The 27387-nt window shown below is 42.3% G+C and overlaps 3 protein-coding genes across 7 annotated transcripts; 1 reads left to right on the plus strand and 2 right to left on the minus strand.

Annotated features, from left to right (window-relative positions):
- Positions 1-728: 728 nt before the first annotated feature.
- Positions 729-10072, minus strand: ube3b (ubiquitin protein ligase E3B). Of its 2 annotated transcripts, none has more exons than XM_037097056.1 (28): positions 9728-9746; positions 9237-9316; positions 8925-9093; positions 8694-8811; positions 8511-8570; positions 8311-8415; positions 8119-8215; positions 7926-8011; positions 7704-7786; positions 7502-7607; positions 7274-7394; positions 6965-7142; positions 6497-6663; positions 6229-6396; positions 5957-6128; positions 5753-5871; positions 5534-5648; positions 5196-5295; positions 4997-5116; positions 4747-4923; positions 4540-4650; positions 4317-4454; positions 4166-4231; positions 4016-4074; positions 3737-3919; positions 3539-3650; positions 3103-3195; positions 729-2988 (listed from the first exon to the last, which is right to left on the minus strand). In XM_037097056.1, the coding sequence occupies exons 3-28, from the start codon at positions 9083-9085 to the stop codon at positions 2797-2799; spliced, it is 3207 nt and encodes a 1068-aa protein (XP_036952951.1). In that variant the 5' UTR covers positions 9086-9093; positions 9237-9316; positions 9728-9746; the 3' UTR covers positions 729-2796. The 2 variants fall into 2 exon arrangements, with proteins under 2 accessions (XP_036952951.1, XP_036952950.1); XM_037097055.1 differs by lacking the exon at positions 9728-9746 and adding an exon at positions 9941-10072 and having other exon boundaries at positions 1237-2988.
- Positions 9591-14723, plus strand: kctd10 (potassium channel tetramerization domain containing 10). 4 transcript variants are annotated; one of them, XM_037097063.1, is made up of 7 exons: positions 9591-9715; positions 11497-11710; positions 11805-11974; positions 12780-12866; positions 12959-13011; positions 13116-13311; positions 13408-14723. In XM_037097063.1, exons 2-7 carry the CDS (start codon positions 11503-11505, stop codon positions 13624-13626), a joined length of 933 nt encoding a protein of 310 aa, XP_036952958.1. In that variant the 5' UTR covers positions 9591-9715; positions 11497-11502; the 3' UTR covers positions 13627-14723. The 4 variants fall into 4 exon arrangements, with proteins under 4 accessions (XP_036952958.1, XP_036952957.1, XP_036952956.1 ...); XM_037097062.1 differs by lacking the exon at positions 9591-9715 and adding an exon at positions 9785-9909; XM_037097061.1 differs by lacking the exon at positions 9591-9715 and adding an exon at positions 10003-10136.
- Positions 14724-14841: 118 nt separating this feature from the next.
- myo1ha (myosin IHa) lies at positions 14842-27387 on the minus strand. The gene is made up of 32 exons (XM_037097058.1): positions 26935-27387; positions 23095-23229; positions 22448-22563; positions 22158-22356; positions 21982-22062; positions 21152-21331; positions 20952-21050; positions 20750-20863; positions 20581-20652; positions 20384-20503; positions 20237-20304; positions 20050-20155; positions 19886-19966; positions 19708-19799; positions 19323-19417; positions 19157-19203; positions 18272-18352; positions 17783-17888; positions 17582-17699; positions 17359-17472; positions 17189-17265; positions 17037-17105; positions 16850-16934; positions 16603-16765; positions 16438-16521; positions 16256-16349; positions 16128-16183; positions 15909-16044; positions 15752-15822; positions 15439-15536; positions 15249-15348; positions 14842-15137 (listed from the first exon to the last, which is right to left on the minus strand). Exons 1-32 carry the CDS (start codon positions 26938-26940, stop codon positions 15111-15113), a joined length of 3090 nt encoding a protein of 1029 aa, XP_036952953.1. The 5' UTR covers positions 26941-27387; the 3' UTR covers positions 14842-15110.

A 27387-nucleotide genomic window follows, 5' to 3' on the forward strand; every position in this document is an offset into this window, starting at 1 on the left:
CAAAAAGCAGAATATGACCTCTTTAAAGCAGGGAAGCGCCTGGAGGGCCAAAAAAGAAATGTATTGGTGGGCAAGAGGCAGAAAACAAACACCTATGATACTGAACTATTCAGATGTGTAAAGTGTCCCTCTGAACTCCCTTTGTGCTCCCATTAAAGTTACTGATAATCCTACTTATCCTACATATTATAAAGCCTTTAACTCCCACAAGAATCTTGTGATGGGCTACAGTTGCCCCACCAGATGTTTTTGGCAAAAAAAACAAGTTTTAAAAAGGTCTTTAAAAAGTTTGTGGTCCCCACCTCAGACAGCCCTGATGTAAAGGAGATCCAAAACTGATGAGAAAAGCTGTTATTTCCACCCTTTTAAGAGCTGAAATCTTCACTGTAGCTGCTGAGCTAAAAGCCATCTGCACCTCCTCAACCATGCATCATCTTTTTCAAATCAGTTTGTAATCTCTGGGTTTTCCTGGACTTTGATGACACCACACGAGATTAATTTGTCTTTGTTTTGAAAGAGGTTTTCAAACTCTGTTTTGCTGTGAAGCTCCAGAAATGTTTTGTGAACCGTCTCATCTGACTTCAGTAGCAGCATGAGGGTGAGCAGATAATGACACATGATGAAATCTTTCATAAGAATCTCTCCTTCCACACTGTCCAGCAGCCAGTTTCACAGACACTTCAAAAAGAGATTGGAAACGTTGACATGAAGGGTGGGAACACTTCCGGTATCATTTTTATTTTATTTTTTTTGTACTAAAATGGTGGATATTCAAAGTCAGCATCAACAGCCCACTGGTACATTTAAAGCCTACTCTTGACATCATTTTTGAAACAGATGAGCGACCTCATCAGACGAGACAGACAAGCTTGTGAGGTATCTTTCATCCCTCCGGCACACGAACACACACTGCAGCATAGAGTGTGTGTTTGTGTTCATTTCACTGTGTTTTGTTTTTTTGTTTTTTTTTACGATTTTCTTGCTTGAACGGATTGAAAAAGGAGGAGAACCGAAGCAGGATCCTCCTGACTGATTAAATATTTTAATCTCATTAGTAGACTGTATGTTAATTCAACACAACCAGTGTCATTTATCTGTATTTATATATAATGGTTGCATTTAAAATTGTAATTCCTTATTTGTTGTTTTCACACAAGTTAGTGGCCGTAATATGACTAGCTAGAAACCTGGCAATTGTTCTTATAAACAAAAGTATCCACAGTCCTTCGTGACAGAAAACATTTTTTTGCATATTAAAGAACATGGTACACATTTAATAATTTTCCTTAAACCTTTTCTTTTAAAGTCCTCTTTCTGGTTCATGACTACGACGTCACTTTCGTTTACTTTTTATGATGTAATTGAACCCTGTGTAAAGTAATATTTAGGCTTATAAGGTAACATTCACCCTCATGTCTCTTTCCTCAACAGTCACAATAAACAGCAGAGAGGTGTGCAACGTTTCCGTCCGAGCGGACATTAAAATCAAGCAGTCTCACATGGTTGACGAACCGGTCCATGACATCATGTTGAGAGGTCTTTAAACCTCTAAATCTTTTCCACATGGCTTAAAATGTCCACAGAGATCAGAGGGCATCAGAGTAAAAACCCTCCTCGGTTGTAGTTGTTGTAGTTGTAGTTGAGTGTTCGGGATTCTGCACTTTTTTTTGTTAGTCGGAGCAGAAAAGAAGTCCAGGTACATAGCCCCCGTTTCTATGGCTTGTTTCCAATATACATGTTTATTGGTTACAGTTCGACGTGTGAGAGCAAAGAGTGGGGTGGCGTTAGATGAGGCACTCAGCATTATTCAAAGGTGTAGTGTGAAGTCTTACGTTTTGCTAGTATTATTACTGATTCACTTGACTTTTCTTTGTTTTTTTTTGTTGGAGTGGAAGTCAAGCACAGGGCAAGTACAAATACATTTACAGTTTTTCAAAAAGACAAATCAGCAAGGACATCTTTTCTACATCTAACACCAGCAGGATCAGATTTTTTAAAAATTTTTTTCCTGTCGTGTCAGGAAATTCTGCTGCTTCACCAGAACGGAGGTTAGATTTCCAAATGTAGTGTGATCAGGAAAACCAGAGGGCCGACACATCTCTCTCTCAGTCAACTGTCTTTCACTGCGGAGAAACGGAGCGAGGTCAAAATGATTTTCCTCGGAAAATTGGACACAATGTAATAAAACACAGGATCACCGTTGTGAGCCACTCCTTCATGGGGGTTGAACACAAGACATCGATTTGTCTTCCATTTGTAAAAGATGCATTACGTTCAGCAAAACATTTAAGACTCATCCAATATCGGCTGAAAGTTGCTCGGATAATGGAGTCCGAGCTTTTAAGTATATTAACAACGCATCGCTTGGCTTCACTCGAGTGAGTCGACCACGTGTCTAATGGCTTGCATTGCACCTGTATTGCTTTCCAGTTCGCTTAAAATGGGAGTGTTAGATCCGAGAATGATTCTGTTAAGCCTGAGAAACAGAGATCTAGCCACTGTATATCTGTATTTCATCAAGTTAAATACACGACATATTGAACACTTGGAGTGGCAAAGGGAGATGCTAAAAATTGGATTGTGCTGCAGAAACAGCTTCCCCCACTGCGATGCGAGGGAGTGGACTTGAGCTGAGCAGGGCTCATCCAGTTTTTAAAAGAGACAAAAGGAGAGTTTGTAGGTCCTTCATGATGCTCCTTTGATGTGACAGGCTCCAATCCAGGTATGCAGAGCCTCGTGCTTGTTTCAGGCTGCTTAACACAACCCTCCTGCGAAGATTGTCCAGATGCAACTGAGTTAGGAGAGCTCGAAGCCTGTGTTCATACTGATGGCGTAGCGTAGCTTGTCGCGGAGGATGCTCTTCTTGCTGTAGTTAGGCAGCTTGAGCAGATTGAAGCACGTCGATGAAGTGGGAAGTCGACCGCCCGGCTCCTTCTTGCGAATAGTGAAAAAGCCTCTAAGAACACTGCCGAGAGTGTCTCCAGTGTCCTAGACACAGGAAATGCTCTGTTACAACAGATATATCTCACAGATGTACACAGGGAAGCTACAACACAAATGTAACTCGTACGCAGCATCAATGTCATCCTTAAGATTTCTTACCTGGTCGTCTGAAACTTCCACACAACGGATGGAGAAAGGTGGTTTGAGGTAGGCAAAACCCAGAAGAGGAGGCCTGGAGCAGCTGGTAACAAACTGTTATAAGACAATAAATGAGACCGTGATGAACAGAAGTCATTAAAAGCATCCGACTGTGACAGTTAGGAATTAACAACAATGCCTTAGGCGGAAGTCCAGAACTGATAACTACTGAGGTGCTCTCACTCCTTAACCAGTTTGGAGCTTGGTGAACTTAAATAAGGTGAAATAAAGTCAACCTTGAGTAAAGTCAAAGATTTAAAAGTTAATATGGAATGATTATAATAACACAGTATCATAATTATGATAATGCAAAAATAAGAAGCAGTACAAAACATGTTAACCGTGATTATTTTGTATCAGCAAACAAAAATCACCCGTCACAAAATAAACAGATTACCTTCAGGAACATAGCCCTCTCGTCGGCGGTGAAGTCACTTGACAGGATGTCCCACAGCCAGATGATGACACGATGGCTGCTGTGAAAACCTCCATAGTAGACGGTGTGTTTCCTGAGCAAGAGAGAGGAAAACAACAAGAATGAGCATTTCAAAGAAAACATAGGTGTCTGATATCATGACAGCCTTCAGTCACGTACTTGAGGTCGTCCAGATCGATCTCAGCGTTGTCTCCCGAGACGAGACGCTGCACCTCGGGCGTGGAAAACATGTGCAGCCACTCTGGGTTGATGATGCTGCGGAAGCCCCGAATGAAAGCTGCCGTCTGCTCCTTAATCTGCGTGTGCATCCGGAAGTGGGCCATGAGGTGGATGTAGCTGATCCTGCAGGATTTACAGAGAAACAATCAGCAAAATGAGATTGCATTTACAATGATTCACTACACTATCATTTTTCCAATATGATATAAATTAACGCACTTATTTTCATTTGTGACTGGCATGGTTTTCCCCCCAGGAATCAGCTCATGACAGACAAGCTATAAGAGAACACAAATAATAATAAATAATAGGAATTTCTTGTACTTAACTACACTGTATTATCCTATCTTCCACACTTTCCCTTCTTACCTGCCCCATAACATCCTCATCATAGGATAACGTCAGTCCTAGATCCCCTACATCTCCATCATAGCGCTGTTAAAAACAAATAAATGTACAAGATGTGAAATATAAACCAATGTGCGAATTACAGAAAAACAAAACTGTAACTGAAGCTCACCTTAATGGAGGTGAGATTCTTGTAAAACTCAGAGTCCAGCGAAGGCAGCTCGTCGATGGAGCTGTAGAAAGTGCTGTGGTGGTGACCCAGTACTTGACTGAGGAAGAAGGACGCAAAAGGGACGTCCACGACAATGCCCTGAGTATAAGAAGTTACAGTTACACACTGAAGGTGATCAGGTAACAGACCGACAACTGAGGAGACTCAGGACACACAAATGTACCTCATACACGGCTTTCCCAAGCATCTTCCCCACAAACTCAAACAGCTGCAAATGGTTCTCATGGATGTACGATGTGGGTGAAGGATACAGCCGTTCATTTCCACTTGTAGTCTAAGGAAATGAAATGTATCATACAAAACAGTCAAATCCACTGAAGCAGCAGGAGGGTGATGTTTTAAAAAATTCCTTTTCATTTCCCTGACTTACCTTGAACAGGTTGAGCGCAGGATTGAACACTTTCTTAATGATCTCCTCTAGAAACTCTTTGAACACACCATCCTGATCGATACCAGCCTCGTCGACTCCCAGATCATTGACAAACTTCACACGAATGACGCCTTTGATAGAATTAGCTGGTAATCGGCGGAGCTGGTCATATCCATCCTTAAGACAGGAAAACACAAGTGTTAGGCAGTGAGATATGATATTAAATCTACCTGATCTGTCGACTCCGTACCTCTAACATCCGCGAGCGACGGATGGTGATGTGGGTGACGTGAGGCGAAGCGGAGCTCGTCTCTATCAACCCTAAACTTTCCTTTTCCTTTGTGACGATGTTCCTGAAGAGCAGAACCCTCTAAAACAAGACAGACATTTATCATACACCTGAAATGAAACAACATTCTTCCTCAGACCAAAGGATCCTGTTTACTCACGTTTTTGTGCGGGATGACATGTGGGATGTACTGCAGTAACAGCTGGGCTCTTTTCTTGCCTTTCTCCAGCTCTTGGAACAACAGACTGGGCTTCAGGTCCCTGAATGCACCACAAAGATATAAAAGTGAGGTTTTAAATGCAATCACAAAGCGGTCTGTCCTGGAACAGTGTCCTGGCTGAAGTGTTTAGAACATCAACAATTAGTCTTGTAATCGATTAGCTGGTTTAGCTGATGTCAATTTGGGCTCCAGGAAATTGTGATTAACTCTTTTTTTTCCCTACATTTTTACAGACTAAACAACTCATCAGTTCATGAAAATAATGTGTTTGTATTTACTTGCGCAGCCAGTGGTCGTCGGGGGTGAATCGTCGCCTGCAGTCCCGTTCATAAAGCACCATCAACCAGCCATGAACACTGTGGAACAACTCCAGTTTCTCCCCCTTAGCATTTTCTATCAAACAAAACATTCAAATCAGCTAGTTCAATAAAAATATACATTTTAAAATGAGTTGCCATCATCGAAACTTTCTTGATTCGGTGATGTCATGCACTCACCTAAGATGCCGTCCCATACCATCTTGTACACAAAAGTGTTCAGAAATGAAGAGATGGTGATGAGTTCCTCTATCTTGAAAGATGTTTGTTCTTCATAGACTTCAATGTCGTCCAGAATTCTGTAATACAATGACAATGTGTATTAACATGCCGCAGCTACAGCGAGGGTCTTACACACAACAAAGTAAGACTGAGTGAAATTACGTGATAAGGTGCCGTGAGCAGTCACAGAAGAGCACGAGCATGGCCAGGAGCTGCTTGGACTCTTCAGTGTCATTGTTCAGACACTCCATGAAGAGTTTGAGGCCGCCCTGAGGGCCAAGCTCACAGATGAAGGCCCAGAGTTTGGGCAAAAGGTCATCAAGATGTGTTAGGCCTGCAGAAAAAAAAGAGAATGAACAGCTACATACTCCAGGATGTTTCAAAAATACTGGTTGGGTAATATTTTAAAAAAAAAACAAGTTTCTGGTACTGACCGGTGAGTATCTGGAGTCGTATCTGCGTTAATGTAGACAGTGCAGTCTGGTAGAGCACACAGATGCTGCACACCTTCTGAACCTCAGCTGAGTCAACCCTCTTCCCTCCGACTGGTTTCAGGATGTTTCGTACGGAGGCCGACTTCTGAAACGCTCGCTTGAAGAGGTCTGTCAAAACACAGAGACGCCAGAGATGCAGACAACCTTCAAGATCGAGAGATTGCAACCACTTTAAAACCTTAACAAAAGGTTTGTGTTTGTAACTCACTTTTCACTGGGAGATTGTTTTGTGATGTGCTGGGCTGCGGGGGCGGGGGAGTGGGCTCCTGACTCTCCAGCTTTTTAGAGAGGACGTCATTGAAGAGTGTCCGAATGACAGAAACACCCCAAAGGTACTGGAGCTGTTTAGTCACCAGCGGCATTGACTCATTTAGACTGCAGAGAACGGGAGACAGACGAGGCAGGGGGCACAAGAAGTCAAGTACAAGCATCCGGCATTCAAGTACACAAATAATCATGCTTTAAAGGCAAAACAATATATGACTGTTTAATATTCGGTACTCATAGGCAACCAATTTCAAACTATAGCTCTTCCACTGGAAAGAGCAGGAGCCCTGAGACAGTCCATCAAAACATCTCCATGTACGTCTCACCTTTGGCTCAATAACATATTTTGGGTACACATATTTGCAGTTTATGAATATTAAGCTGCTGCAATCAAAACTATTTCACTGACCCGTAGTCAACAGTTTGGGAGAACCAGCCCAGGACAGGGTGCCAGTGGGTGAGGTTGGACTTCTTCTGAGATACATATCTCTGGCAATAGGACAGCATGTCAGTGAGGTCCTTCACAAAATGGTTGGCCTCCTCCTCAAGGACTTTCTCATTAAGGAAGCCCAGATGAATCAAGTTGCCTGTCAAACACGAGAAAGATGCAGTGGAAAAAATTAAGAGTCCACATTACACACAATGAAATCTCCAGTCCAAACAAAAGAAGATTGCATCGACGATAGTGCAAAGCTCATATTCATTCCTAACAATTTACCAAGTAAGCAGAGAGTGTGGCTCCCCTCAAGACACACACAGATGTCCAAACACTGCTCTTCCCGGCTGAGAAACAGAATGAACTTCCGCAGCAGGTCGTGCGTTTGGATGGAAGCCATGCACTGTCGAGAGGGAGAGGATATTAAAATCTACTCTCTGATAGTACAGAATTATCATATATAGTGGATCTATGCATCAACAACATGTGACCTTTGAGGGGTTTTTTTACCTCTGGAGTGAGGACACTGAGGTGGCAGACGATGGCTGGAACTGACATGATGTGAATGAGGAATGATCTCAGCAGGTTGTCGGAGAAATGGGCAGCAATGACTGGCCTGAAAAAATATTAGAGTTTGTTCAAAGGATGGCCTGCAGGTAAAACCACATGAAGACAAAGCAAACAAGGTTTTAATATCCAGCTTCCACCTCACCTTAATGACAAAGTGAAGACAGCGGTCAGGGTGCCCTTGGAGAGAGACGGTTTAGAGCGAGCCAAGCCATTTGTCAGCAAGATCTAAGTTTAAAAAAAGTTAAGAAGACATACAATGTGCATTTCTATTATACGTTTGCACTGAAAAAGAAAACAAGCGTGACACAGGACTTCATTGAATCTTTTGATAAAACTGGAAAAAGTATCGGATGTAATACTGAACCTGCAGAATTGAATAGAATCCCTTTTGATTGAGATGGCCCATGATATTTTCACAAATCCTTGTCAAAGCGGGTCTGAGAGCTTCTCCTTAAATAATGAAGAGGAAATATTGTGTTTTGCCTTTTGCAGAGAGCATGTCCTACAATAACAAGAGATGTGTTTATCATACAACCCGCAGCCTGATTCAGACTTACCCTTCCCTCTGACTATCCGCCAGGTCGAAGTGTCTGTGAAGGTCACCAGCATGGTGAGGTACAGCGTTATCATCTTATTGTCCTGAAGTATGTCGGGCTGCAAATCACACAACAGACAGTGATAAGTACAATTCAAGTCATACATTTTATGTCAAAAAATAGCATTTTCTTCTGCTTCAAAATAAAACTGACCTTTAAACTCTTCAGTCGCTGACAGCAGAGCCACAGCACATCTTTTATCTGTTTGAGCCAGGGGATGGTGAGGTCTTTGGAGAGAGCTAACGAAACATACCAGACCTGAGAGCCAAAGGTGAGATCAGTTACTGATAAAAATAAATCACTTTATATAAAAATGTTCAGTATTTTCAGGGTATAAACATATGCGCACTAACTTTAGGTTCATTTTCAACCTCCATGCTGGCAAGGATAGCACGACAGAGCTTTTCGAACCGCTGTGTGATGAACAAAATGAGTCAACTGAGTATATAACCAACAACCATTATGTTGAGTGTAATAATGTAATAATGAGTATCATTATGAAAGTGAATTTAATTCTTCATAACTTGGGAACTCACCATTTTATCCTCTAGCTGGTATATAAACAGCAATTTCCGTGCAATTTTGAAAATTGACAGTGCATTTCTTTTTGACGTCCCAGCTTCAGAGGCTTGAAAATAGTCATCAACCTCTTTTCTGTTGAGACACAGAATGAAAATACGTGAAGATGAAACTGAGTCATAATGATGATGGTTCTATTTCAGCCAAATATTGATCTGTTTTTACCCACGTAAACAGTTACAGGCTACCTTATTTGCTTCTGGAGTCTGCAGCGACAGAGAAACCTCCTGATCAGGGCTTGGATGTTGGTTGCTGCCTTCTCCTTGTCCTTCTGTCCTCTCCTCTCCTCCCTGGCCTGCCTGGCTTTGTCCAGGAAGTCGGACTTGGAGCTTTGAGGAACAGTAAACATTGTGCCGCCTGGAAAAGCAGAATTTCACTGGCTGTATTTCGAAGCTGTTCACTGACCATCCGCATGTCTGTGCTGATGATATCTGAACATGAACCCCTGTAACTGCCCATCAGCACAATGTTTTGAGTGAGCATAATAATAGTGCACTTACCTGCGCTAGTCCTCAAATGCAGATTTGTGTCTGGCCTCCAGGCTCACCTGGCGCTATACTTCCTCGGTCATCTGGTTGCCCTTGAAGTCCAAGCGGGAGGAAAGCCAAATGAACAAAACAAAAAATGAAGACTAACTTGCCATCTCTGTAGCAGCGGGCGATACAGTGAAGATGGAGCTGGGATAGTTAGCACACAGGGCTAGTTCGCCGCTTGTCGGCTCGATACGGCCTCAACGAGAATCTTTTCGCATTCATTGGGCGACATGTGTCATCGTTGCGGGGTTATGTTTGATCTAGTGTCGATGACAACCTCCAAAACACACGGAACATACCGTTTCGAAATGTAAACAATGAGAGGAGATCCGTACGTTGACTGCAGCCATTAATCCCCCTGTGTCGCATTAAATGATTCCGGGTTGCGGTTTGTCTACACATATAAATAATTCCATGGGGATATTTATCGGTAAAATCTCTGAGATGTAAGAAACTACCTTTTGTTCGTGTTGCTAGAGCAGCAACTTTATTTCTGATGGCTGATTAAGCGGCCGTCCAGTGCGCAGGGTGGGTGGTGAGGGGACCGTTATCACTGTTACTCCTCCAACGGCGGAAATGTGCAGGCTAACGCTAGCGTTATTAAAACTACTCTAATCAACATGTGAGCTTAAAGTGGCAGGTGAGGCTCTGCATTGTTAATTAACTCTTACCTGAGCACATCCTGAACGCTCCCCAACTCTGTTTAACGCAAAACAAAACAACGCTAATGTTAGCTGTCCCTTTAAACCGAGCACCGGGACGTTGACGTCATTTTTTATAACTGCGCAGTGCTGGGCCGGAAGGAAGTGGGTGTTAGCTGACTGACGTTAGCAAGCAACAATTAATAAGTCGGTTGCGGGTTCTATGGTAAATATTCTCGGTTTTTTTTTTTTTTTTTAATCAAACTTCGTGTACGAACACGCTCTTTACGTTGTGTAGAGCAAGTCTAATAATGAATGTTAGAGCGTGTCAGATTTGTGCTAATATGGGTAACTTTATTTAAAGCTAACCAACCAGCTAGCTAGCTGTTTAGCCGCTCTGGCTAAAATTAAATTACTCCTGACTTTAGCCACTGGATTGATGGATGCGGTTTGATGTTTAGCTACTCTATTAAACAGAAGGCGGCTGTGGACTGTCGTATATGTAATAGCGTTTAAGATTAACGCGCTGAAAAAGGATAGCAGCCGTTTAGCAAAAGTCGGTACTGTCTGAATGGTGTCTGCCTTGTTCCAGCCCAGTTACAGGTCCATGGTTCCAGCTTTTTCAAAGCTTTGTCATCGCAGTCTGGACTTGAAAACGCTTAATATGTATTAACAATATGAAAGACCACTAGACATAGATTAATTTTATGTTTTTAGATGGTCAGATCCTGAACAGGCGTCTATGACTTCATTTAAAACACATTTGTATTACAGCTTTATACATAGCGTGTAATCATATAGTTAAACATTTTCCATGACAAGACATTTTAACAAGACAGTTGCCTCAGCTGTTATTACAGGTTCAAATAAGAAAAGTTTTCTTTTAACTAGAATAGAAGAGACGTTACTGTGGTCGATATTCTTGTTTAGAAGTGATTAAAGATAATTTACAGAGGTTGTTTTTGTGTATTTTTAATGAGGTGGTTTAATTAAAATGAAGAGTAAACAGTCAACCAATTTCAGCTGATATGCCAGGTCATAATCCACAGTGCTTAATGTGTAATAAAACGTGAGCTCATAGGTCAATATGTGAAATAAAACAGTGCAAGGTAACAACAATATGTGGGTTTACATGCAAATTCTAAATGTTGCTACTACGATTACATGTTTTTAACTTTGCAGGGTGATTGATTAGAGTGATGATATTCTTCACTTTTTCTTATAGTCTACAAATCTCATCAAAATACCAGCAATTGATTGATCTTAGTAACTAATAGCCTGCCTGAGCACTGTGAACATGGACTCTGTGATTCAATCTGACATACGCTGTGCCGCTCCCATCAAAACTTTTAAAAGTGACATTTTATATCGGAACCCCAATTTGATAAATAATTTATCTTACAGTGACAACAAATGGGATTTAGACTGAAACATGAAATTAGGGAAGTCAGAAAAACTGAGATATTGTTTGATAACGAGTAACACCAACCTAATCGTTAACGTGTTTCTGAATTTGTTGCGTAAATCCAGTTACATACCAGCCTTGACTCAGATTTCACTTTATATTTCATTTTGTTCTGTTCCAGGAAGATATGTCAGGAGAAAGTGTGGTGAGCTCGGCAGTGCCGGCAGCTACAACACGGACTACATCCTTCAAGGGCTCCAGCCCCAGCTCTAAGTATGTGAAGTTAAATGTGGGTGGAGCCCTGTACTACACTACAATGCAGACTTTAACCAAACAGGACACGATGCTCAAAGCCATGTTCAGTGGCAGGATGGAGGTCCTCACAGACAGTGAAGGTGAGCTGTTGGTGGAAATATTAAAATGCAGTGTGCACTCCTGCTCTGGATATTATCCTTTACTAACTAATGTTTGACAATTTTAAATCTTTAGGTTGGATCTTAATTGATCGCTGTGGGAAACATTTTGGAACAATCCTTAACTACCTTAGAGACGGGGCTGTGCCGCTCCCAGACAGCCGACGGGAAACTGAGGAACTGCTCGCTGAGGCCAAGTATTACCTTGTCCAAGGCCTAGCTGATGAATGTACAGCTGCCTTGCAGGTACCACTAACAAAAAGGGCTGTCACTTGTATACAGGGCAATGTATTAGTACTTAATCTCTTCTCATATCACTGGAATATTTGTTAACTTAATGCCACAGAACTGTTACTTGGTAATGTTTCACTGGAGTAATTTCTGACTATTCTTCACCTTTAAACATTTAGTTAAGTTTAAATTAAGATTTTGCTATAAACTTGGTTTCAGTAGACAGCACCGGACCCCACTCTTAAATAAATACATTTATCAGTTCATTTTCAGTATTTAAGTGCAATGTACAAACATACAGGTGAAAATCTGATTATAATTTTTTTTTAAAAACTACTATGGTGGAAAATCATTTAAACTAATATCAGCAGTTCTTGGTGACAGTAACTGAATCAGCTACACATAGTACGTCTTTTCACATGGCATATTCTTTATCTAGGATTATCTTTAGCTTCTGGCCATGAGTTGACCGCAGGGTACGTTAGCCCTTTTTCACACACACACATTGTTAACCCAGGATTTACTTCAGCCTCCATACGCCACACTTGTACCTTTTAAGCTCCAATTTTAATGGTATTACCCTGCAAACTCTGGGCTAAATTGTTCTAAAGTAGAGCCAGCAGCATTGTTAGAAAAAGCTCTCTTTAGCCATGGACTCTAAGAATGCTTGAGGCTCTGGGTGGAGTACAGTGTGAAAAGTACATTTTTATGTTGGGGGTTGCTAATCCTTCACCATCTGTGCCACTCTGTTCCAGCAGGTGGAGTCCATCCTCTTGAATGTTGCAGGCAAAAAAACTATATTTATTTTTTTCCCCTCCAGAACAAAGAAACCTATGAACCCCTTTGTAAAGTGCCTCTGATGACATCATCTAAGGAAGAGCAGAAGCTTATTGCAACCTCTAATAAGGTAGGTGATGTTGTGTTTTACATAATGTGCCAACTGTGAAATTTCTTACTGATGGTTTTTCTTTTAAAATGCAAATGTCTTTGTCTTCACAGCCTACTGTCAAACTGCTATATAACAGAAGCAACAACAAGTATTCATATACCAGGTGAGTTCTCTTCAACTGATATGAGACGATAGCATGTTTAATCAAAGAAGGATGGAACGAGTTGTTTTAATAAATGCCGGCCCTGTAACTCTCTCTTCCTCCAGCAATTCTGATGACAACATGCTGAAAAATATTGAGCTGTTTGACAAGCTTTCATTGCGGTTCAACGGTCGGGTGCTCTTTATCAAAGACGTGATTGGGGATGAGATCTGTTGTTGGTCATTTTATGGCCAAGGCCGCAAGATAGCTGAAGTGTGCTGCACCTCCATTGTTTATGCCACAGAGAAGAAGCAGACAAAGGTAGATTTCCCAAACTGAAGAGTCCTGGATCATAGAGCTACAGTATGCTGTTTAAATATCCTTGCTAATCTCTTGTGTAACACACTTGTCTCCCAGGTGGAGTTCCCCGAAGCTCGAATCTATGAGGAGACCCTCAACATCCTCCTGTATGAGTCCCATGACGGTAGGGGTCCCGACAATGCCCTGCTGGAGGCCACAGGGGGCGCTGCAGGACGATCTCATCATCTGGATGAGGATGATGAGCGAGAACGAATTGAACGAGTTCGTAGGATTCACATCAAGCGACCTGATGACCGCACACACCACCACCAGTGACCTTTTTTCCCTCGACCCGTCGGCCTGTGTCTGTGACCCTGGACAATCTTTGCACCGCGCTTGTGCCTTACATCACCCAACGCCTCTCTGTCTCACTTTTACTCTTTATTTTACCAGCTTTTCCTCCAGGAGACTACTATGAGATGAGTGTCATGCAACAGTGTGTAGTGGTGAAGTGATTTTTTTGAGTGTTTGTTTGCGTCCACTTGTTGTCTTCGTTGTGTGGTCTAACAGGCTGTTGTGTTTGGTTTTCTGTTTGTTAGTCTTGATGATTTCTATCACTTTTTCTGCTAGCGTGCAGGATACCTTAGACGTGTTTATTAGCATTTATCACAGCAGGTGAACAGTTTTACCTGAGTGTGTGTGAATAAAAAGAATATAGTATTGTTGGTATAAATCTTGTGATTTGAGGTCCTAACATTAAATTCAGGAGAACAAGAATTGTATCATGAAAGCAGCTAAAAATCAATGTAAATAATTTTTGCTTCTCCTAAACACGGTTGTGACGGGTCCACTCTAAGGTCATCAGTGGATTACCTAGATGTTGTACACCATGTAGCCACATGGTGGCAATGTTTTTCTCTTAGAATATGTAACCAAGGTTACTTTATAGCCTGCAGGTAATGGCAATTAAACCTTTTTTAAGATTTAATAATTTTTGATACACTTAAGATATCACGGTTGGGTGCAACATTTCACTGTAGTGCTTCTGTCATATTTAGCTTTAACATTTATGCATTTTCCCTTCACTCCACTAAATGTTCATTATTTTCAGTGGAGGGAACTTGAGCTGTGACCTGAGGTGTTAAATGTACCGGGGTGATTGAACGATGGATGCTGAGGTTGAAGTGAATGACTGTAACCAGAGATCTCCTGGGCAGGGAGGGAATCCTGTCTACAAGCTTTTAACAGGAAGAGAAATTAGACCTGTCCTTCATCGCCACATTCATCAGAGAATGTTGTGTTTGCACACGATGGGTTTGAGTCGAAATATGTCTAACAATCACAGTACTTTTAGGTCTGTTGTACAGAAGTCAACATATATGTATGTTTTATATTTATACATACTTTATCACAAATAAATTTCTACAAACATTCTTTGGTTCTGATTTTAATGCATGTCTTCTCATCAGTGAACATAGAAAATTATGATACATATGGCTTCATTTTCTGAAATCAGAATTACATTCTTTGAAGCAGTTTGAACAAAGTTGAGAATTTTTTTTACCATGTAGATTTAAATGTTTGATTTCTAGTCCTGTATGAGTCGTTGCTGAACACAGAATTATGTTAAAATCATCGTTGACCAGGATTGATAGGTGAGAAACTGTGTTGCTGAGCGATGAAGCAAGCTCATCCATGTTTTCTAAAGTGCTGCTTATTTCAGGTCAGGTGTGTCTCCAGTAGAAATGCTGATCTCCCCTTAGGGGTCTCCTGATGAAATATGCAGGGGCTTCTTGTGTGTCTTCTCAACCCCACACACGTTACCGCGTCCGAGCTCGAGTGGCAACCTGCAGAGACAAACCGCTTGATTTGTGTTGTATCTGTTTGTGTGCAGGTACATTTGAAGGCAGAGCAGAAAGCACGCTACGCTTCATCATGAAAAATAACCCTCGTCTCACCACCATGAGGTGTCCGTTCTTGGCTTTGTATACCATCGGTTCCTGTCCAGTGCTGAAGTCCACCGCACTTTCTTTACCTGCCTGGATTTCAATCTTAATGCTGCAGACAAAACGTAACACACACACACAAGTGTTTAAGACCAAAGCACATATAAAACCCAACCCCTTAAATTCTTAGACACAGACTCACCTGCCCTGAACCACTTTGACCGCATTCTGTTTGTTAGCAATGACACAGAGTTTGGTCAAAAACTCAAACAAGTGGTCGCACTGCATCACAAGGTCCCCCTGAAACAATCAGACGATAATGTGCAATCACATGAATGGAACCTACTTTACTATGTATATTGTATGTGCATTTTAAAGAAGCTTCTATCTCTTTTTAAATATTCAGTGGAGTAAAAGCTGCTTTCACACAGAAGAAAGACACAAACATTGCACCAGGTCCCAAGAGGCATTTCTGAAAAGCCCAAATATCTGCTCAGCACCACGTATCCACTTACCTTCTGTTTCGGGTCCTCACAAGTGATGTGGAACACGATGATGCCATCAGTCAAGTTACTGACCGAAATACCTGCAGAAGGACCACAGACACTTTATATGAATATATGAAAACACACCTGGTGGTCGGTGTGATAAACATCATCATGTCCTTCTGACCTTTGAGCGACGTGTACAGAACTCTCTGTTTGATCTTGGCGTCCTCGACCACGTAGGCAGCCGTCTGGGTGAGGATGAGCTGCCGCGGCCTCGGTTTGAAACCATTCCTGTCATATTTAATCACTGGGACACTGTACTGCAGAAACACAGAGTGAAACACAGTCAGTATGTGTTTGATTTGTTGCTGAACCTCCTCTGGGTGATTAATGACTGTATTACCTTAATGTGCTCATTGCGAATCATCTGGAGAACCCTCATGTTTATGTCCTGGTCACCTACCAAGATATTAAATGATTGAACACATTCAAAAAGAAAACTCCTGTGCTGTGAATGTTTCTGATACGTACTGATTCTGGTGTCCACGAAAGGTTGAGCGACGCTCTGAGGATAACTCTCCTTTTTGCCCTTAAAGATGTTGCTGGTAACGAGCTTCAGTTGAATCTGATGGGACGAAAAACATGACGCTGCTCATTTGAAAACAAAACATACGAGTGTCCAGACATATAAAACGTATTTACACATGTGTTACCTGTGCTTTTCTCTGAGCTGTGATTCCTCTTACATACTTTCGCACCATCAGACGGTAGTGAAGCTTACGCAGTATCTCTGATGTCTGTAAAAACAAAAACTCAAAGAGTCAAATGTGATCTTGTATTTAAACAGTTTTACAGTGAAGCTGAGTGGATGGTTGTACCTCTGTGAGCACGGCAGGTGGAGGTAACCAGGATGTTTTGTCCAGAACGGTCTTTGGCAGATGGTTTTTAAGCCTGTTTAGGTAGTTTTGTCTCACGAAGGCCAGGTACTCCGAGTTGTCTGAGCTCTTTGCTTGCCCTCTGTTCATGTAACCTTTGATAAATCTATAATTAATCATAAAATATCAAATTAGTGTAAATGTGACGCAGGACGAGGAGCTGTGTGATGACATCTGACTTCCATCTCACTTCTTGATGACTTTTACAGCCCAGGCTCTCTTCTCTCTCTCCTTCCTGGCCTGCACTCCTCTCCAGCAGGTTTCAATCTTAGTGGCTGAGGATGTCAAAATAAAAACAGAGGGTGTATAATCATCCTTTTCTCACACAACAAACCAGCACAACGTATCTCGTCTGCATTTTATGCTGCAGCACTTACCGGCTTCTTTCTGCTTTTTGAATTCACCCTTTTGTTTGTATCCTTTGTATTTGGCCTGGAGCCTCGTGGCTGCAGATTCAGAGCATAAAATCAAATCACTCTCCAATTTGCAAAGACTGAACATTGATATCTAACAGCTGATTTGCACTCACCCAGCTCATGTTTACATTTCTCAAAAGCATCCTCCGTGGCGTAAAGAGTCCTCGGATGACGGATGAATATTTTGGTGCTACAACAAAGAGGAAACAGTAAAAACATGTGCTCAATTATTCGTTGCTTTAAGCCTGTTTGCCTTGTCGTCTGCAGGAAGCGCCGTCCTCACCGTCCCATTTTGTACTCATTTGGCAAGTAGCCCAGATGTTGAACCAGCACTTCCACTCCATCAGCAGGCTCTCCTCTCCAGTGAGGCCAGGTGGCTGGGCACAGGGGTTTATATCTGTCAAATGCAGCAAACAACCTCCTCAACATGTCTGAAATGCACCACAGAGGAGCTACTCGAAGCAGGGTTTTTAATCTGAAAGTCCAGACTCTGTGCTCCTTCATACCTCTTTAGGAAGACGTCAAATTTACGCCTGTACGCAAAGCCGGCTCGCCTGACTCTGAGGTGCTCCATCAGGCCCAGGTACTTCACCTGGTGCCGGATCAGTGCTTCATCAAACAGACCTGTGTTTACATGAAGGAGAATCCAATTCAAACATCTGCATCCTGTTACTTTAAATAGCTGCATGTGGCGTCTATAAAAGTACCTGGCTGCTTGGACTCGTTGGACTTGAGGCAGCGTATGTACCAGGCCTCTTTAGCCATGAGGATCTCTGTCAGCTTCAGCAGGCTGCTCTTAAACTGGGTCGCCACCTACAGACACAACACGAGGGTCATAATCCCCAACAGTTCATCTGTCAGATACATATGGCTCAGTGATGACACGGTCAGACTGCCACCGACAGACAGGAGGAACGACTCGTCTTTGTCTCATCGGTCACTCTATCAAACCGCTCACTGACTTCTCTTCTTACATCGTACAGACTTTTACTCCTTAAAAAAAAATGTAGGGACACTTTAGAATAACCATCATTCATGAATAGTACATTTATAGGTAATTAATGGCCATTATAAAGTTGCAAATATAGAGCAGGCAGTTTTGGTTTTTTTTGTTTTTTTTGTCTTGTCTGCATCACAAACCATATTCCATGATAAAGTGTATATCAGCAGCTCTGTCAAACGTGGTGAGAACTCACTGTTTCTGGTCGTCGCCTGCTGTCTGCGTCCATCGTGGAGAAGCACTCTTTGACTATGGCATTTTTAGACTGACAAATCAGCTTTAAGAGAGAAAAAAAAATTGTCTTGTCAAGCACAGGTGTAACTAAAAACACTGTGAACACTGTGAGTCATCAAAAAAAGCAACCCTGGAGAAAGATAGTCAGTTGTTGGATCTCAGTCCAAGGTTGTCAGATACAGATGCTGAGGGCTGGTGGGTCAGACCAGAGAGGGTCGTCCAGAAATGAAAATCTAGTCATTATGTACCCAGAAAACATTTCTGGAGCTTCACAGTGAAACAGCCGTTGTTCTCCTGAACAACTGAAGTGGACGGGGACTTTTTTATTAAACGAAACAAAAAAAATCAAAGAAAAGCGTAAAATGGCTCCACGCAGCTTGTCTGACATAATCAAAGTCTCCAGAAGTCCTGAGATCCTAAATTAATTAGAATATACTTTACTAACACTCATTTCTTTGAGCCCAAATCTCCACTTTAGCTGCAAAGCCTCTCTCTGAAGTGGGTGCGCAAGCTCAACCGTGTGCTAAGGATGTGAAAAAAAAACTCTTTTCAAATCAGTTTGGGACCTTTGGGCCTCCAGAGACTTGAATTACAGCTACAAGTCCCCAAATACTTGAGGTTGCTGCAAAACATCACCTGACTCTTTTAACAGCCTGAGGAAGAGTACATAATGATTTAATTTTAATTTTTTTTGGGTGAACTTTTCCTTTAATGTGCAGTTTCTGCTATGAAAAGTCAAAATATCTGCTGTGAAAACGGTCTTTGAACACAATTCAATGACCAGTAAACAAAAAAATTAATGGATCCTTGCCTGAAAAAAATATGAAATGTTAATTTGCAGACTTACATCTTTTATGTTTCTATACAGCAGGTCATTGTTTTTGTCCAGGAAACCTAGAGTGTAACAAAAAAAGAAATAAAAGGCTTGTTAATCAGTCAAAAATAGAAATTGAATAAAAGTAAAAAGGTGCAGATGTTTGAGTAACAGGACTTGACGTCGTGGCTTCTTTTACCCACAACACAGTAGGTGACCTCCCCGGCATAATGCAAGAGACGGAAATCTCCCCTCTCCAGAGTCTTACGTGTCATTTTGTCAGCCAGTTTGTGCCTGCAGTCAAAGAGGTGGAGAGAGACAGAGGGATGAAGAGTGAGAGGCTTTGCAGACCAATCCTAATCCTCCATCTCTATCGGCTCAGTGTCGGCTCGCTCACACAGCACCAGCCAGCGGAGCGTCGATGGACGAAGTCTTAGCGCTGAGGAGCAGCTTTGAATTACATAATGATGCTTACACAGAGTTTGCACCTTTAAACAGATGCTTAATTACCAGAAATAGGGAAATTAATGTCATTCCTCAAGCAACTTGTCATCCTTTTAGGTATTTTGCAGGTTTTAACTCACGTGACAAAGTGAGGGTGGTTTCCCATCTTGTCCTCTAGTCTCTCCAGGAAGGTGAGATCTGTGGCATCTCCAGGCCTCAGACACTCCTCATCCTGCAGGATCGTCAATTAAAACCATGATCAAACTTCTGCTTCAGCGTATTATATTCCAGTTTAGTTCTATTCCAGTGAACACACACCAGTATGGAGATGATTCCTCTGTGTCTCTCCTCCACCAGGTCGCAGATGATCTTGTTGTTGAAGAACTGAACCGGCTCCCACTAAGGAAAAAAAAAAGATAAAAATCAGATTGTGTCGCTTAATTCAACACCGGTCGATGTAAACACACGTGTGGCGGGATCACCTCGATGCCCTCTGCTTCATATTCTTCCTGCTCGGACGCCAGAGTCAGCTGGATGAAAAGCTGCTGCAGCTTCTCGTTGCAGTAGTTTATACAGAACTGCTCGAAACTAAAGCAAACGGGTCGGGATGAAACACGTCAGAACCATCATCACAGAATCAATCATGGAATGGGAAATATATCAGCCTACCTGTTTACATAAAAAACCTCAAATCCGTAAATGTCCAAAAGCCCGATGACAGTCTTCCTCGAAGGGTCCTGATGGAAATATAAAGTCAGTACATGCTCGTCCTCACTGCCTGTCACTGACCATGTGCCCTCCACTCTCCTCTCTCACCTTGTTCTCCATGGACTCATTGATCCTGTTGACCAGCCAGGTGAAGGTCTGCCCATAGATCGCTTTGGCCAGGGCATCTCTGGCGTAGATGGCGTGATCGATCGTGAATGGACTGAGGACCTTTACAGCGAGAGAAGTTCAAGCAGTTCATTAAATCATAACTATAGATAAACCACGGGTCATTTTAACGTTTGTACCTGATCGTGTCTGGCTTCGATCTTCCTGTATGTCAGTCCCTCCTGGAGGCTGTGAGCATCAACTCCTAACAGCTTCAGGTAAAAAAAAAAAAAAAAAAAGACATGTAGTGATTTTATAATTTGCAAAAAGTCCTGGATATCTACAGGTGTTTAACTTCTATTTTCTTACATTTGAGACCCAGCGCAGCTCGTCATTGTTGGCCAGGACGGCTTGGCCTTTACTGTTGGACTCAAAATTAATGTTCCCCAAGTGGAGAACGCTCGCAACGATCCCAAACAAGTGCTGCACAAAGTGAAAACATCCATGAGGTGATGACAAACTAGTAGGGGAGAGTCAGGGGTTTGAATAAGAGCATCAGCATCCAGCTTACATTCGTGTTAATCTCCTCAATGTTGATGATTTGCAGAGCGTTTTTCACTGTTTTCCAGTCGTTTCTGTCATTAATGGATGACACAATGGCACACTCTCCCTGTCAGAGACAGCAAACAGCATCAGGTTGTCAAACTGTCTCATAAATATTAATGGGGGCATAAATATTTTACTGAAACAGCATCACCGAGTTATGCATACTTGGGTGAGATAGTTGTAATGCTGGGCGTCTCTCTCCAGGCCCAGCTGGTGCAGGAGGTCGTCCTCTCCTCCCTCCACGAGCTGGTAGAAGATGTGAAAGTTTCTCTCCCCGTGATTCTGATGCACGACCCTCGACTTCTCCAGCAGGTAGTTCAGGATATGACCTCCGACAGCGTCGCCCTGTGGGCATCATGATCCTAAAGACAGCAGCTCTACGACTTCCAGAGAGAAACAGCCTATGGTCCAGTGGACGGATTTAAAACGATCTCCATTGGATAAAATATTGATGTATTGACAGCTAAAGTTTCATTCTCATACGTTAATATTCATCCTCCACTGAGGAGGTGACGTGTTCACCTGTGTCCATTTCTTTGATAGTTGATTTTTCAGCAGGATTACACACAAAAGAAATGGAGATCCATGAAACTTTGATCCAGGATTTTCTTTCTCACTTACTTATTCCTTATTTTTCATTTAATTCCAGGGAGTAATGCATGGATCTGGATGTAATCAGGTATATTTAGGTGGCTGGTTTCCATTAGTGAGTTTAATTTGCTAACTTATTTTTGCACTCCATTTTACAGTTAACCATATACTTTATTTCACTTAATTTCACATACGTCAACCACCAACTTATTATAAATACAATTAATGCAGATTGCATCTCTTCCATTTAAATTTTGTTTGATGATGATGATGATGTGCAACAGGTTGCACTTGAGGAGGTCAGATTATGGTTTCTGGGCAAATGTATAGGAACCTGTGTTTGTTTTTTTGTTTTTCTGTATGAATTATAAGTGATCTCTGTGAATCTGTCCGTTGATTCTTACCTGGCTGTCAAACTGAATGTCCATATACTTCCCAAACCGACTTGAGTTGTCATTTTTCAGTGTTTTGGCGTTGCCGAAAGCCTGCAGAAGAAACACCACATCACACAGACTCATCAATTAAAGCCTGACCGGCTCTTTTGGTTTGTCATTACAGTGATATAACACAATCATCAGACCTCCAGGACGGGGTTGGACATGAGCATTTTGTCCCTGACGGTGTTGAGAAGCGTGGTGCTCGGACAGCTGACAGCGTAATACTGCAGAATCTTCTTGGAGGCCTCCGTCTTCCCCGCTCCGCTCTCTCCGGAGATGAGGATGAAGTGATTGTCGAACTCTGTCAGCATGGTTTGGTAGGCGTTGTCCGCCAAGGCGTAGCTGTGGTGATGCACGCCAACTTCAGGTTACAATCAAGAGCTTTACCAAGTCACACTAATGTAGAAATGTTCATACAGGTTGTTACACTCACATGTGAGGTGGAAGCTCAAAAAAGTTGATGCCCATGTACGTTTCCATCTGTTTCTTATTGTAGATGTCCAGCTCTTTGTAGGGGTTGACTGACACCAACAATGTGCCAATGTACGTCTAAAAGAATGAGTTGAAATGAACATAACCGTTTGATGAAAACAGGGAATAAAGTTCACCACAAAATCAAAAATAGTAGACTGCAGGTTGGGCTTGTTTCTTACAAAATGGACCTTTAGAGTGACAATATGATACATTTGTTTCATGTAGGAGCTATTTTCTTTCTACCAAACTACACCTGCCGATCGTATCACTGCACAGAAGGAAGCGCGCGTCTACAAGATGCCAGCAAACGTAACAAACGAAGCGAGCTAACATTACGATTCAGCTTGGAAGGACGGCATTAATTTTTACATGCAACCTCCTCTTCCATGGAAAGAAAGTTGAAAGTCCAAGAAAATAATTCCTAAAGCAAAGTCTGTATCTCATCTTGAGTAACTGAGGCATCATTTGAAAAAAAAAAAAGTTGTGTTGCTGTTGAGTTTTTCCAAAAGTCAGCAACTAAAAAAAAAAACCCTCTACATGAAGCCAAGGAAGGAGGAAAAAATATGCACCCAACTCTCCAATTAAAAGCTGCTTTCCCAGACTCACATAGATGAGATCTTTGCTGAAGCGTTTCTTGAGGTTGCTGAGGAAGGCCGCGTCCGTGGTTTCATCCAGAAGGACAAAATCCTGGATTCCAACGCGGTCCCTGGCAGTCAGGGCGCCCTCCATGTCCAGCTGCCCCTGTGCAACAAGTCGTATCAACCATGAGGCAAAGTGTTCAACCTGAGAGTCACATTTCCACTTATTCATCATCACGACCTGAAGATTTCTGTTGCGTAAGCATACAACACATTAAATACTTTAACATCATTACATATATTTTAGTTTTTGAGGGGTCAACTTTATACATTTGTCAAATGCTAACTGCTAAATTAAGAATAACATGTGTAACACATTCGTGCATGCATAACAATGATGTTGAAAAATTCTCAGCCGTGTATTTTGACATGTGCGGCTGAATGAATGAGTGTTTGAATAAATGGCTCCGTGGGGGAGGACGGAGCAGCAAAAAGCACCAGAAAAAGCACAAACATGGTCCCTGTTAGTTCTATTGAAACAAGGGGTCCAGAGGTCCGATGTGTCTTTGAAGCAAAGCTCTGTGATTGTGCAGACGAACAGACAGAAGCTAATGATCGCTACACAGCACGCAGGGAAAACCTTGGCTGCCAGCCCGTAGTTCACCAGAGCTGATGCACCAACCAAACACAACACAGTGTGCAAATGGACTCGGGGAGCGCAAAACAGCGGCACATTTAAGAGGCATAGTGGGAAAAATTCCACCAATCTGTTTTGCATTCTCAGCACCAACACTTAGACCAAAGGTTTTCACAGCTTTTGTTGGTTTTGTATTTTTTTCTCTCTCCCTCTCTCTCTCCTTTGGAAGCAGAAGTCCTTTGATTCTCAACTCTCTCTGTAAAAACATTAAAAAAGATAATCCATTGGATCTAATTGACACAAAGCCCTCCGTCCCCCTACCCTCCCCTGCCTCTGTCCTCCGCCTATGGCTCTCATTTCTTCTGAGAAAGGCCAAGTGTTTTTGTCCTGTAAATACCACGGAGCAGAGACAAAAAAGACGTCTTTAAAATGCAGTCTACAATCCATTACACAAATTCCCCCTGCATATCCATTCAGTAATTATTCATTAGAAAACATTTAACGTCACACTGAATTTCACACTAGGCAGTCGAAACACAATGGAGGAGATTTGGCCTATTTTGGGGTGAGGAGTTGGGGAGGGGTTGGCTGTACAGAGGAAGGGTGAAGGCGAAGGAGAGCGGGAGGAGGGGAGCAGTATTTGTCTGATCTGAGAACCTCTCAAACGGGGCCGTCTTGAGACAACGGGACAGACTAAATAGTGCAGTAACGGTCTGTGCCCCGCTGCTTGCTGTGACACTCATTTAGTGTGCCCTGAGGGCGAACAATAGAGGCTTGTTCTTAGCAATCCTGTGCTGTAATTTGGACTTCATTACTTTGCTCACACGGGGCCCCATGGAAGGATAGAGGAGGCTAGTCAGATGAGAGTGTTTTTTTTTTTTTTTCCACCTGTCAGCCCCGCAGCCCCAATGCTCTCACCCCTCTCCTCAACAATACCCCTCACCCCGTGTCCCCACCAATAACCCTCACCCGACCCCCTTCCCATAGCCGCCCCCCTCCCAGCCACCCACTTTAAGCCAATGAGACAGGTGAACAATATCATTGAAGGAACCCTTTTTTGGACGTCAGAATCAATCTGGCGATGTGATGGTAGTGGTGCTGGTGTGGGGTATCTGTGACACCCCCTTTCTTCATGGGAACAAACTTCTCTCAGGGCAGCACAAGCAGACAATATGCTGGGACAGCGTGACTTAGGGATCTGCCATACAGTATTACAAGTAATAACATGAACAGATAAGCTCCTGTCAAGAGGAGGATTAATGAATTCAGTGGCGATAATAATGCTAATGTTTTAGGATTTCATTCAGGGCGGTGACAACATCTAAAGGTCTGTTGTTTTCCATTCAGGTTTCCTCTGGTGTCCTGCAGGTATTTCTTTTTAAGAAAGCTGTCTGCAGCATGCACAAATGTTTCTAAAGACACTGTGCCAGAAAGGCTGAACACTGAATGGGCGTTCTCAGTCCAAGAAAAGACAAGAAAGTCTGAGTTTGAAGAAAGCAGCGTATACAAAACACTTCTCCTCATGCATTTGTTATCTGGAGCTAAAGAAGAAAACGGTCTAGACCTGCTCCGACTGAAAAGCATTGTGAGATAAGTTTGTTGTGGACTGGCGCTACATAAATAAAGTTGACTTGACTCGACCCAGCCAGCTTTTATAAAACACAAACAAAGTGTAGTGGATTGTAATTCTAGTTATAATTAAACAACCCAATCTGATGCACAGCGGAAAGAATGATTATATAATGAGTCCGCTAAGCCGCCGTCAGATCAGGTGAATTGCCTCGCTACCTCGGAGCACAACCAATTGTATTTTAATTAAGAGATGGTCCCTCGTCCCGGTCTAGAGTGTCAGTGTTGCCTGAGACAGAGTGACCTCATCTGTGTGAGGGATCTTCAGAGAGGGAGGGAGGAGAGAAGCTGCCGCTGAGACGCAGACATTCACCAACCAAGAAATAGGAAAGTTTATCTCCCTGCTAACGAAGGACTCCGTCTAATGATCTCATGTGTTTTGTAACATCTCCTCTGAACGAGAGGTTCAAAGCAGGAGTTCAACATTTTAAGGCTTATTCGTCCCCTTTTGAAAAGTAAGACAAAAAATATGATACCAATAAATGAACAGTATGTAATTTCTGCCTGTCAGTCATAATAATGATGAAGTGTGGGATCATGGAAGTTGTTCTGATGTGATCTGAAAAGTCTTTTTCACGTTACTGTCACTGATGTTCACCTACATCCTCGCTCACTTTCTGACGTATTATCCAATGTTGTGTTTTTGGTATCAGGCAACCAATGTTAACATACCGTTACCTGACAAAAGGTTACATGTTTCTCTAGCTAACTTTAGGCTACATCAGACTTCAGTGCGGTCACATGACTTGAACGTCACCACCACTTAGCGTCTTACTACACAACTGCTATACACGTTTTCGGAAAACTGATCAATGTACAAGTTGTAAAGTCGGCCTGTAAAGATGGACGAGTGAGTGGACGAGTCTCCGTGCTCGCTGCGATGACGTTTAACACCTGTTAGTGCTTTATAATACGACTGTGGGATATTCAGCTGGGCTAACTGTGATGATTGGCTGTTGGGGGAGGAGAGGCGGGATATTTGTCATCTCTCTCGTTACAAAACGCTTCCATTCAAAATGCTTTAAATGGTTTGTCTCCTCTCTTATAAGCTCTCTGGCTCAGTTTGGCCTAACAGACTAACAGAAAGTGAATTGTGTTTTGACACCAGGCAGATTATGATTGATCCAGGCTTATTGTTTCCAGTATTTGTGCTAAGCTAAGCTAACTGCCAAAAAAGCCTTCTTCCCAACACGTCAAGCTTTGTTTTCTGATGTGATACAAATGTGTATATTTTTAAATTATAGCTGTTTTTTGACATTTTAATGTGGACACGTTACTTGTTATGTGATATGAGGCTAAAGTCAGCGGCTGGTTGGATCAGCTCAGCACAAAGACTGGAAAAACTGATTACTAATTGTCATTTTACACCAGGCAGATTTTATTACCTTCAAACTGATCCAGGTGAGCTGTTTCACCTGTTTCCAGTGTTTGTGTTAGGCTAAGCTAACCGACTGAAGACTGAAACTAAATTCATTTTAGCCTTTAAGGGCCTTTGGAAAATGACCTCTCTGAAAATGTACATTCACACTGAACTCAGGCCTCCTGTATCAACAGTATATAGAAAATAGTATATATGTGAAAGAAAGAACACAAAAGTCAAACCTGCATGTCTGGAGTTGTATTGTTCTGCTGTCAGATGCAGAATCTCAACGAGGATCCAAACTGGAAAAAAAAAAAAAAAAGAAATCTCTTCTCTCCGGAGAAGTCAGACAAGAAGAGCGTGTCCTCCTGTGTCTGCTTGCATGGAGACAATCAGTGAACCTGTAAACACTGAATGGTTGACAGTTAGTTGGCAAAAGTCCAGCTTGTGAGATACTAATTTAAAAAAAAAGATTTAAAAAACACATGTACTGTCCTCTCCCCTCCTGGTTCTGTCTGGTAGCTCATTCATCCAGCATGCTGTGGCAGTTCTGGTGCCGGAGATGCTGGAGGAGGCCCGTGTGCAGCTCCTGCACATCATCCTGACCCGGGCTCAGGGCACCATGGGCCGGCTGCTTAATCATTCATGCCGTGGGAGGTGGAGGGACAGAGAGATCTTATTCAGTGCTTACCTGG

The sequence above is a fragment of the Acanthopagrus latus genome, chromosome 5 (genome assembly GCF_904848185.1).
Source record: "Acanthopagrus latus isolate v.2019 chromosome 5, fAcaLat1.1, whole genome shotgun sequence".
NCBI lineage: Eukaryota > Metazoa > Chordata > Actinopteri > Spariformes > Sparidae > Acanthopagrus > Acanthopagrus latus.